We start from the raw sequence: 12,621 nt of genomic DNA, 5'->3' as shown, positions 1-12,621 counted from the left end.
CAACCAACATAAAAGGAATGAAGCTTCCATCACTTTGGCACAGAAAGGGTTTAATTTAGGATCCAATAAGGGCAACTAACCATCCCTCGCTGGTACACCTCACTCTGAAAAAGTACATTAAACCAAACCCATACTGCACGCTGAGTTCCTGTGCTTATCCACACCCACCACCTCTGCTATCTTTCCCTACACTATCTGTTTGGTTACTCGGCCTGAGGTAAGAGTATGACAGGGTGCACTTCTTCGGAACAAGATATGCCAGAGACTCTAGTGTTTATAGCAGGAAAAACACTGCAAAGACTGTTAAGTAATGCCTGCAGTTCACCATGTGAGATGCACTGACAGTCGTCATAGACAGAATGTCCTATGTCCAGGTCATTGGCAGAATGTAATTTGTCCAGGTCGTCAACAGAATGTCCTCCGTCCAGGTCGTCGACAGAATGTCCTCCATCCATGTCGTCGACAGAATGTCCTCCGTCCAGGTCATCGACAGAAGGTCCTCCGTCCAGGTCGTCGACAGAATGTCCTCCATCCAGGTCATCGACAGAATATCCTCCGTCCAGGTCGTCGACACAATGTCCTCCATCCATGTCGTCGACAGAATGTCCTCCGTCCAGGTCGTCGACAGAATGTCCTTCCTCTATGTCGTCGACAGAATGTCCTTTATCCAGGTCGTCGACGACAGAATATTAATTGTCCAGGTCATCGTCGACAGAATGTCTTTTGTCCAGGTTGTCGACAGAACGTCCTTCCTCTAGGTCGTCGACGGAATGTCCTTTGTCCAGGTCATCGCCAGAATGCCTTTCATTCAGGACGTCGACTGAATGTCCTTCGTCAGGGTCATCGACAGAACGTCCTTCCTCCAGGTCGTTGACAGAATGTCCCTAGTCCAGGCCCTCGACAGTACACCCTTTTCCCAGTTCGTCAACAGAACGTCCTTCGTCCAGGTCATCAACAGAACGTCCTTCGACCAGGGTGTCGACAGAACGTCCTTCCTCCAGATCGTCCACAGAATGTCCTTTGTCCAGGTCGTCGACTCAACAGCTTTCCCCCCTCTTTCTCCTATCCTTCCTTCTCGTCGTCGATTGACATAAGCCGCGTTATAGCCATCGTAAAGTGGCAAATCGACCCTATGGTTATGGCAGCCGGATAAAAATATGGGCGTTTACAACAGATGAATAGGAAAAAGCGTTAACGTCCTGGAAAGCGTCGTAGCTTCATACTATTTTGGATGTGTCAGTTTTTGCGTAGATTTATCTACATCGTTTATCATTTATGGGTCTTTACGGATTTGGGGTTGATTTGATGTGATAGATCTGTTGATCTTTGCAAATATCAATATTCTTAAATTCAAGAATTATGATTTTTATAAATATCATTTTTATTAAATTCAAGAATTTTGATTGTTACAAATGTTAATAGTCTTAAATTCAAGAAATTTGATCTTTACAAACATCAATATTCCTAAATTCAAGAGTTTTTATCTTTACAAATATCAATATTCTTAAATTAAAGATTTTGATCTTTACAAATATAAATAGTCTTAAATTTAAGATTTTGATCTTTACAAATATCAATATTCTCAAATTTAAGATTTTGATCTTTACAAATATCAATAGTCTTAAATTTAAGAAATTTTAATTTTTATAATTATCAATATTTTCAACTTCAAGAATTTATATCTATTATATTTTCCTAAAGTAATTTTGTTGAAATACTGATCCACTCGACGAAATATTTTTCAAATCTTCATGTAAACAATTTAGTTTTTTGAAGCAATTATAATTCATATGGCAAGGCCTACAACAAAGACTAACATTTGCTTTAAGCCTTTTTAAATGAACAAAGTGCTATCTTCAATAATGATCCATAATAGTTAAGCCTTTGACTAATTTGCATCATCATTAAATGTCTCTAAATTGTCTATAATATTTAACATTCTTATCTAAATTTATTTAAAAAAAAAACGCCTTCTGAGAACATGTAATTATCTGTATTTACCTTACAATAATATTTCAGTCTCGTTTTAGAATGGATCTACATACGAAATTATTCTTATATAATCAGCCCTTGCAGTAAGATAAAAATGCACTTATATTTTCTATCCTTTTTTGAATAATAATTAGTTTTCGATAAAGGATGCCTTATGCTGTGCCCGATGTGGTAATCTCCCTGACTGGTGATCGCCAGACTGGGGTTCGAGTCCCGCTCTAATTCAAAATTTCTTTTGATCCCTGCAACCTCACCACTCTTGTGAGCTAAGAATGGCGGGTTTGGCGGAGCCTATAGGTCTATCTGCTGAGTCATCAGTAGCCATTGCCTGGCCCTCCCTGGTCCTAGCCTGGGTGGAGAGGGGCTTGGGCGCTGATCATATGTATATATAGTCAATCTCAAGGGTATTGTCCTGCTTGCTAGGACAATGTCACTGTCCCTTAGCTCTGCCATTCATAAGCGGCCATTCATGAGGTGAGGTAAAGCGTTAATAACTGTATGAGACCTGGTGTGGACCTCCGAACTCCACCTACCAACTGAAACGACTGATGATAAGAAATTATATAGAGCATATGGATTTTGCTCAAAGCCTTCGCAATTTTTACGACCTTCTCAGTTAAGAAGGCGTATACATATTCCTCATTATTCCTTCCTCATTTGCCAATTAGCTAAACCAAGCAAACAATCCTTACCCTCTCAGGAGATGCTACTTGCAAAACGTTACTGACGAATCCTTTTGTAAAACATTACTGATAAATCCTTTTGTAAAACATTATTAACGCATCCTTTCGTAAAACATTACTAGCGAATCCTTTCGTAAAACATTACTAGAAAATCCTTTCATAAAAAACTACTGGCGAATCCTTTTGTAAAACATTACTAGCATTTCCTTTCGTAAAGCATTACTGGCAAATCCTTTCGTAAAACATTACTGGCGAATCCTTTCGTAAAACATCATTAGCAAATCTTTTCATAAAACATTACTGAGGAATCCTTTCGTAAAACATTACTAGTGAATCTTTTCGTAAAACATTACTAACAAATCCTTTCATAAAACATTACTGACAAATCCTGTCGTAAAACAGTATCAACGCATCCTTTTGTAAAACATTACTGGTAAATCCTTTCGTAAAACATTATTAATGTATCCTTTTGTAAAATGTTACTGGCAAATCCTTTCGTAAAACATTACTAGCATATCCTTTTGTAAAACATTACAGACAAATCCTTTCATAAAACATTACTGACGAATCCTTTCATAAAACACAACTAGCAAATCCTTTCGTAAAACATTACTAGCAAATCCTTTCGTAAAACACTACTAGCGAATCCTTCCGTAAAACATTACTAGCGAATCCTTTCGTAAAACACTACTAGCGAATCCTTCCGTAAAACATTACTAGCGAATCCTTTCGTAAAACACTACTAGCGAATCCTTCCGTAAAACATTACTAGCGAATCCTTCCGTAAAACACTACTAGCGAATCCTTCCGTAAAACATTACTAGCGAATCCTTCCGTAAAACATTACTGGCGAATCCTTTCGTAAAACATTACTAGCAAATCCTTTCGTAAAACATTACTGGCGAATCCTTTCGTAAAACATTACTAGCAAATCCTTTCGTAAAACACTACTAGCGAATCCTTCCGTAAAACATTACTAGCAAATCCTTTCGTAAAACACTACTAGCGAATCCTTCCGTAAAACATTACTAGCAAATCCTTTCGTAAAACACTACTAGCGAATCCCTCCGTAAAACATAACTAGCAAATCCTTTCGTAAAACACTACTAGCGAATCCTTCCGTAAAACATTACTGGCGAATCCTTTCGTAAAACATTACTAGCAAATCCTTTCACAAAACATTACTGGCGAATCTTTTCGTAAAACATTACTAGCAAATCCTTTCGTAAAACACTACTAGCGAATCCTTCCGTAAAACATTACTAGCAAATCCTTTCGTAAAACACTACTACCGAATCCTTCCGTAAAACATTACTAGCAAATCCTTTCGTAAAACACTACTAGCGAATCCCTCCGTAAAACATAACTAGCAAATCCTTTCGTAAAACACTACTAGCGAATCCTTCCGTAAAACATTACTGGCGAATCCTTTCGTAAAACATTACTAGCAAATCCTTTCACAAAACATTACTGGCGAATCCTTTCGTAAAACATTACTAGCAAATCCTTTCACAAAACATTACTGGCGAATCCTTTTGTAAAACATTACTAGCAAATCCTTTCGTAAAACACTACTAGCGAATCCTTCCGTAAAACATTACGGACGAATTCTTTCGTAAAACATTACTAGCAAATCCTTTCACAAAACATTACTGGCGAATCCTTTCGTAAAACATTATTAATGCATCCTTTCGAAAAACATTATTAATGCATCCTTTCGTAAAACATTACTGGCGAATCCTTTTGTAAAACATTACTGGTGAATCCTTTCGTAAAACATTACTGACGAATCCTTTCGTAAAACATTACTAGCAAATCCTTTCGTAAAACATTACTGACGAATCCTTTCGTAAAACATTACTAACGAATCCTTTCATAAAACATTACTGGCGAATCCTTTCGTAAAACATTATCAACGCAACCTTACGTAAAACATTACTGGCAAATCCTTTCATAAAACATTACTAGTGAATCTTTTCTTAAAACATTACTAGTGAATCCTTTCGTAAAACATTACTAGCAAATCCTTTTGTAAATCATTACTAGCAAATCCTTTCATAAAACATTACTAGCAAATCCTTTCGTAAAACATTACTGGTGAATCCTTTCGTAAAACAATACTAGCAAATCTTTTCGTAAAACATTACTGATAAATCATTTTGTAAAACATTATTAACGCATCCTTTCGTAAAACACTACTGACAAATCCTTTCGTAAAACATTACTAGCAAATCCTTTCGTAAAACATTACTGGCGAATCCTTTCATAAAACACAACTAGCGAATCCTTCCGTAAAACATTACTGGTGAATCCTTTCCTTATATGAAAAAAATAAGAGAACACAATGAAGTAGCTCTTAAAATGTCGGAAAGCAGCCGTCCCCCTTTTTTTATTTTCGCCATGGCAACTCGCCTGCCCTTTTAACAAATGGCGAAACTTTGCTCGTATATGCTAATTGAGAACCCATGTGGTCAGGTCTTTTGTACATTATAATACCGTACAATTTGCGTTGCTCTGCTACTAAAGGAATATAAAGGGAAACTTGTTTGGGCTTTTTATTTTTTGTTGAGTTTTCGTATCTTTTGGAAAGATTCTCAAAGTATTAAGTTCAATCTTTATCTCCGGCTCTTGATATGGCAGCTGTTACTGTTTTTAGAATGATTTATTGTTAATTTTATTTATTTCCTTATTTCATTTCCTCACTGGGCTATTTTTTCCCTATTGGAGCACTTGGGCTTGTAGCATTTTGCTTTTCCTACTAGGGTTGTAGCTAGGCTAGTAATAATAATATAATAATAATTGTGAGTTGATATGGCAGTTGTTACTATTTTTAGAATGATTTATTGTTAATTTGTTCTCATCATTTATTCATTTCCTTTATTTCCTTTCCTCACTGGGCTATTTTTTCCCTATTGGAGCACTTGGGATTATAGCATCTTGCTTTTCCTACAAAGGTTGTAGCTTGGCTAGTAATAATGATTTATTGTTAATTTGTTCTCATCATTTATTTATTTCCTTTATTTCCTTTCCTCACTGGGCTATTTTTCCCTATTGGAGCACTTGGGCTTGTAGCATCTTGCTTTTCCTACTAGGGTTGTAGCTTGGCTGGTAATAATAATATAATAATAATTGTGAGTTGATATGGCAGTTGTTACTATTTTTAGAATGATTTATTGTTAATTTGTTCTTATCATTTATTTATTTATTTCCTTCCCTCACTGGGCTATTTTTTCCCTATTGGAGCATTTGGGCTTCTAGCATCTTGCTTTTCCTACTAGGGTTGTAGCTTGGCTAATAATAATGATTTATTGTTAATTCGTTCTCATCATTTATCTATTTCCTTTATTTCCTTTCCTGACTGGGCTATTTTTTCCCTATTAGAGCACTTGGGCTTATAGCATCTTCCTTTTCTTACTAGGGTTGTAGCTTGGCTAGTAGTAATAATAATAATAATAATAATAATAATACAAAATAAAGTCTCCAGTTAAATAAAATTGTTGTAGCTTGGCTAATAATAATAATAATAATAATAATAATAATAATAATAATAATAATAATAATAAAAATAAAGTCTCCAGTTAAATAAAATTGTTGTAGCTTGGCTAATAATAATAATAATAATAATAATAATAATAATAATAATAATACAAAATAAAGTCTCCAGTTAAATAAAATTGTTGTAGCTTGGCTAGTAATAATAATAATAATAATAATAATAATAATAATAATAATAATAATAATAATAATAAAGTCTCCAGTTAAATAAAATTGATTTAGTTTACCTGCTTTACATTTCAGTCGTCCCTGGCATTTAGTTCTCTTATTTGCTTTATAGAAATTGCCGTTGTCAGAATAACTTACGAGTTTGGATAAAGTTCGAGTATACTATAAATTCCAATTTGCGAGAAGTTTAGATAGACTTTGGAATACCATTAAAATATGTCATTTGTATTTGATATATCACATATTTCGTATGCTTTGTCAATGGATCCAAGAAGGATGTAAAACTTAAGTAGTTTGTTTATTTTTAGGAAAACTTATGAGGAATAATTTTGACAAAGAACAATTAAGTTTCCATGATGGCAAAGAAAAGACGAATGCTATACTTAATCTCCGTAAGGTTCTTTGACTAATATACAGTAGTTATCAGAGTAACCAGTTTTATTATTATTATTATTATTATTATTATTATTATTATTATTATTATTATTATTATTATTATTATTATTATTACAAGATAATCTATAACCTTAGTTGGAGAAGCAAGATGCTAGTTATCAAAGTAACCAGTATTATTATTATTATTATTATTATTATTATTATTATTATTATTATTATTATTATTATTATTATTATTATTATTACTATTACAAGACAAGCTATAACCTTAGTTGGAGAAGCAAGATGCTATAATCCCAAAGGCTACAAAAGGGAAAAAATAGCCTAGTGAGGAAAGGAAATAAGGAAATAAACTACATGAGAAGTAATAAACAATCAAAATAAAATATTTCAAGAACGGTAACAACATTAAATTATGTTTTTAATATATAAAATATAAAAATTTCTAACAAACAAGAGGAAGAGAAATAAGATATAAAAGCGTGCACGAGTGTACCCTCAAGCAAGAGAACTCTAATCCAAGACAGTGGAAGAACATGGTACAGAGGCTATGGCACTACCCAAGACTAGTTCGTTTGTTCGTTCGTTTAAGAACGCCTTGCCTTATGCAGGGCACGGGCTCTTGTTTTGGAAGCTCGTAAGGTACGCAGTCGTGAAATAGCACGAACAAACAAAAGTGGCATTTACGAATGAAAGACAAAGCAATACGAAAATGGACGTGGTCTAACAAAGAGACAAAGTAAAGGATATTAACAACTTCTACTATTCGTCCTTTGTAGATTCACGTGCTTTTTTTTTTTTTTTTTTTTTTTTGGCGTCCATAACCATCGGTTGGACAGATTTCCCACTTTAGGATGGCCATAAAGAGGCTTATTTCAATCTACGACGAAGAGAAGAGACAGAGAAAGAGGAGAGACGGAGGAAGAGGAGAGACAGAGGAAGAGGAGAGACGAAGGAAGAGGAGAGACGGAGGAAGAGGAGAGAAGGGGGAAGAGGAGAGACAGAGGAAGAGGAGAAACGGAAGAAGAAGAGAGTGGGGGAAGAGAAGACATAGAGGAAGAGGAGAGACGAAGGAAGAGGAGAGACGGAGGAAGAGGAGAGACGGAGGAAGAGGAGAAACGGAGGAAGAGGAGAGACAGAGGAAAAGGAGTGACAGAGGAGGAGGAGAGACGGAGGAAGAGGAGAGAAGGAGGAAGAGGAGAGACAGAGGAAGAGGAGAAACGGAAATAAGACGAGCGATGGAGGAAGAGGAGAGACAGAGGAAGAGGAGAGACAGAACAAGAGGAGACAGAGGAAGAGGAAAGACGGAGGAAGAAGAGAAGAGACGGAGAAAGAAGAGGAGAGACGGAGGAAGAGGAGAGACAGAACAAGAGGAGACAGAGGAAGAGGAAAGACGGAGGAAGAAGAGGAGAGACGGAGAAAGAAGAGGAGAGACGGAGGAAGAGGAGAGACAGAACAAGAGGAGACAGAGGAAGAGGAAAGACGGAGGAAGAAGAGGAGAGACAGAGGAAGAGGAGAGACAGAGGAAGAGGAGGGACAGAGGAGGAGGAGAGACGGAGGAAGAGGAGAGACAGAGGAGGAGGAGAAGGAGGAGATAAAGGTGGATAAAGCCATTAACTAGACGAAGGACTTTATCTTTAAGCGAATATGTAAAAGGGACGAGAGGGAGTGAGGGATGGAGGGAGGCGTTTTAGGAAACAGTAAATCAGTTCTAAGGGAAATTACAATGTAGGCGAGACCTCCCTTGTCTCTTTCATTTTGCGATAAAGCCTTGGTTTATCAACAGATCCGCTGGCTTAATGATTTGAGCAGTTTAAGAAAATGGTAGAAATGATAATTCATATCCTAATGACATTATTATTATTATTATTATTATTATTATTATTATTATTATTATTATTATTATTATTATTATTATTATTATTATTATCAAATCAGTTTAAGAAAATGGTAGAAATGATAATTCATATCCTAATAACATTATTATTATCATTATTATTATTATTATTATTGTTATTATTATTATTATTAGCAGCTAAGCTACAACCCTATTTCGGAAAAGCATGACGCTATAACCCCAAGGGCTCCAACAGGGAAAAATAGCCTAGAGAGGAAAGAAAACAAGGAAATAAACAAACTACAAGAGAAGTAATCAACATAAAACATTTTAAGATAATTAGATCTATAATATATAAACTATAAAAACTTCAGAAAAACAAGAGGAAGAGAAATAAGTTAGAACAGCGTGCCCTAGTGTACCCTCAAGCACAAGAACTCTAGCCCAAGACAGGTGAAAACCATGGTACTGAGGCTATGGCACTACCAAAGACTAGAGAACAATGGTATGATTTCGGAGTGTCCTTTTCCTAGAGGAGCTGCTTTAAGGGTTGTCACATGGTCGTTTAGATCAATATATTTTAATTTTAGGTTACCGTAAATAAGAAAAAGAATTGTATAATTTTCACAGTATGCTATATGTTTTCACGTATGACCATTATCTGGTGATTGCAGGAGAGAAAGGCTATGGTATGATCGTTGAGCACTAGAGACAAAGAATACAAAGCCGTATATAAATATATGAATATATATACACACATATATATATACACATACATATATATGTATGTATATATATATATATATATATATATATATATATATATATATATATATATATATGGCCACACTGAGTTCTCCTCGTTCCTCGGGAGTAGTCATACCCTGGTGAGAGGAGGATGTGTGTATATCTAAATATTTGGTTATGATTTATGACGGGTCGCGCACACTAGTATGTATATGAGTATATATATGTATATGTGTATATATATATATATATATATATATATATATATATATATATGTATATATATAGATATATATATATATATATATATATATATATATATATACATATAAATATATATGTATGTATATATATATATGTATATATATATATATATATATATATATATATATATATATATATATATATATATTTATAAACAGATATGCATTATTGTTATAGACGAAACCTTTCCAGGTTACCCCTACTCACAACGACTTTTAGTAGGTACTTACAGATAATCCGAAACGAATGTGATGTCTCCGTGGTTGATATTTGAAGGACGATAAATCCTTTTCACGCGTTTCTCGGGGTCCCAAGACTCCTGCGGAAGAGACTTGATTTTATATGACACATCACACAGCCCCCAGAAGCTATTTTATCAGCAGTATCCCGGACGCGGGGAAAAAACATCAAGATGTTTTGAGAAGATGGGTTATTGCTTCCCCTAAAAGACCGATGTTCGATGTTTACTGGCATATGTATGGAAGAGTAATAACTTTATTGTTCTATACCAAGTTTTGACTAAAAATGGTGTCGAAAAGATAATGATGTTTTGAACAAACATCAAGATGTTTTGACCAGATGGGTTATTACTTCCCCTAAAAGACCGATGTTAGATGTTTACTGACATATGTATGGAAGAGTAATAACTCTTAAATGTTCCACCCCAAGTTTTGACTAAAAATACTGTCGAAAACATCACGATGTTTTGATCAAATGGGTTATTACTTCCCCTAAAAGACCGATGTTAGATGTTTACTGACATATGTATGGAAGAGTAATAACTTTATTGTTCCACACCAAAGTTTAGACTAAAGTTACTCCTGTTAAAACAATCGTTCAGTTTCTAATTACTTCACTATTTCTTGATATGTTGAACAGGCTGACATAAATCTTATAATAGTTTATATACGAAATATCTGTTTTGATGTTGTTACTGTTTTTTAAATATTTTAATTGTTCATTATTTCTCACATCATTTATATGTAGTCTTACCTCCTTTCCTCACTGGGCTATTTTTCCCTGTTGGGCATATAGCATCTTTTCTAGCCAGGCACAGTGTCATTATATCAGTTCGTTGTTTGTGTGTGAGAGAGAGAGAGAGAGAGAGAGAGAGAGAGAGAGAGAGAGAGAGAGAGAGAGAGTGAGAGAGAGAGAGAGAGAGAGAGAGAGAGAGAGAGAATTAATGATTTTAAGTTCTCGGGCATCCTGACATCGACGAGAGAGAGAGAGAGAGAGAGAGAGAGAGAGAGAGAGAGAGAGAGAGAGAGAGAGAGAAGGAAAAGTAATAGTGTTTACTACATAAAAGAGCGTTAACCTTTCGATAAGTGGATTAGTTAGTTGTCATAAGCCCTTACAGCTTTAATAAATCATTGTCAGTCAGTTAATTTCTCCTTCGAAAGCCGCTTATTTCCCTGATGTTAGCTTAAAGTTGGTAAGGAGAATACGAGGTTCTTCAAACCTAATTCAATACCAGAACGAAAGCTATAATTTTTAGAATTAATCAAGAACTCCATTCAATGAGTACCAATTAAATATAAGTGGAACTAATTATAATCACAAACAGATAAAAAAAGCCGAGCTACCATATTTGTGATCAGTAAAATTAAACAAATATACAATATCAAGAAATAAGCTACAATACTTAGTATTGATCAAGAACTCAATTCAATGAGTGTTAGTTAGAAATAAGAGGAATTAATTATTTGTTTTATTGTTGTTACTTTTCTTAAAATATTTTATTTTGATTGTTCAAAATATGGCAGTTTGTTTATTTCCTTATTTCCTTTCCTCACTGGGCTATTTTCACTGTGGAAGCCCTTGGGCTTATGGCATCCTGCTTTTCCAACTACAGTAGTAGTTTAGCTATTAATGATAATAATAATAACAGGGCTGTGGTGGTCTATGTGGTAACGTCCCTGACTGGTAATCGCCAGACTGAGGTGCGAACCCCGAACAGTCTCGTTAGTTCCTTTGCTCGCTGCAACCTCATCATCCTTGTAAGATAAGGATGGGGAGTTTGGAAGATCCTATGGTCTATCTGGTGAGTCATCAGCAGCCATTGCCTGGCCATCCTTGGTCCTAGCTTAGGTGGAGAGGGGGTTTGGGCGCTGATCGTAAGTATATATGGTCAGTCTTAGTCTAGAGCATTGTCCTAGGGTAATGTCACTGTCCCTTGCCTCTGCCATTCATGAGCGACCTTTAAAACCTTTAAACAGATAAAAAAGCCAAACAGCCATATTTCTGATTAGTGAAAGTACACAAACATAAATTCTATTACTATCTCCGCCAACGAAGTTGGAAGGAAGTTATGTTTTACCCCTTGTTTGTGTTTGTTTGTTTGTGAACAGCTTCTTGGCCTTAATTTTAATCGTTGAATAATGAAACTTGCAGGGATTAACTGTTATGTAAAAAATCTGGAAATTATTAAATTTTGGAAATCCACCCAAATTAATACATGTCAAGGTCCAAGGTCAAGGTCAAGCAAAAGGTCGAGAAATAAGCTGCCGAGGCGGAGATCTGCACTCTATTAAGTGCCCTTCTATAGTCATTTCTTTTTAGTGAGGCAGATTTGCACCGACTCGAAGGGGGTGCCCTTTTAGCTCGGAAAAGTTGCCTACTAGCTGATTGGTTGTACACGATAATTCTAACCAATCAGATAGCAGGAAACTTTTCCGATCTAAAAGGGCACCGCTGCGAGTCGGTGCAAATCTGCCTCGTTAAAAGAAATGGACTATAGCTGATTGTTTGGACAAGATAATTCTGACCAATCAGATAGCAGGAAACTTTTCCGAGCTAAAAGGGCACCGCTGCGAGTCAGTGCAAATGGGCCTCATTAAAAAAAACCGAGTATAGTTACTCCCATGAGTTACCATCAATGAATGACCAGATACCTCATCCTATAAACAACGTGAAGGTATAGGAGACTTCTCGCCTCCCAAAATATTCCCTTCAGGTGCGAGCAACATCGATCAAGTACCC

General features: G+C 35.5%; 2 protein-coding genes across 2 annotated transcripts in view; one reads left to right on the top strand and one right to left on the bottom strand.

Annotated features, from left to right (window-relative positions):
* The window catches only part of LOC137660069 (RNA-binding motif protein, X-linked-like-3), a 29,587-nt gene extending 28,997 nt beyond the window's left edge, over window positions 1–590 (bottom strand). The window contains exon 1 of the mRNA XM_068394791.1: window positions 326–590. Within this exon, the coding sequence (XP_068250892.1) occupies window positions 326–590 (265 nt within the window). The remainder of the gene's footprint in view (window positions 1–325) is intronic.
* A 7,058-nt stretch (window positions 591–7,648) lies between these two features.
* LOC137660067 (octapeptide-repeat protein T2-like) lies at window positions 7,649–8,392 on the top strand. The gene has a single exon (XM_068394790.1). It carries the CDS (start codon window positions 7,649–7,651, stop codon window positions 8,390–8,392), a length of 744 nt encoding a protein of 247 aa, XP_068250891.1.
* The last annotated feature ends 4,229 nt before the right edge of the window (window positions 8,393–12,621 follow it).

This window comes from Palaemon carinicauda, chromosome 20 (assembly GCF_036898095.1).
Source record: "Palaemon carinicauda isolate YSFRI2023 chromosome 20, ASM3689809v2, whole genome shotgun sequence".
Classification (NCBI taxonomy): domain Eukaryota; kingdom Metazoa; phylum Arthropoda; class Malacostraca; order Decapoda; family Palaemonidae; genus Palaemon; species Palaemon carinicauda.
This window is presented reverse-complemented; position numbering and strand designations above follow the sequence as displayed.

What these genes read in the sequence shown, in the direction of transcription:
- LOC137660067 (XM_068394790.1), top strand. Translation starts at nt 7,649, where the DNA reads ATGGCCATAAAGAGGCTTATTTCAATCTACGACGAAGAGAAGAGACAG.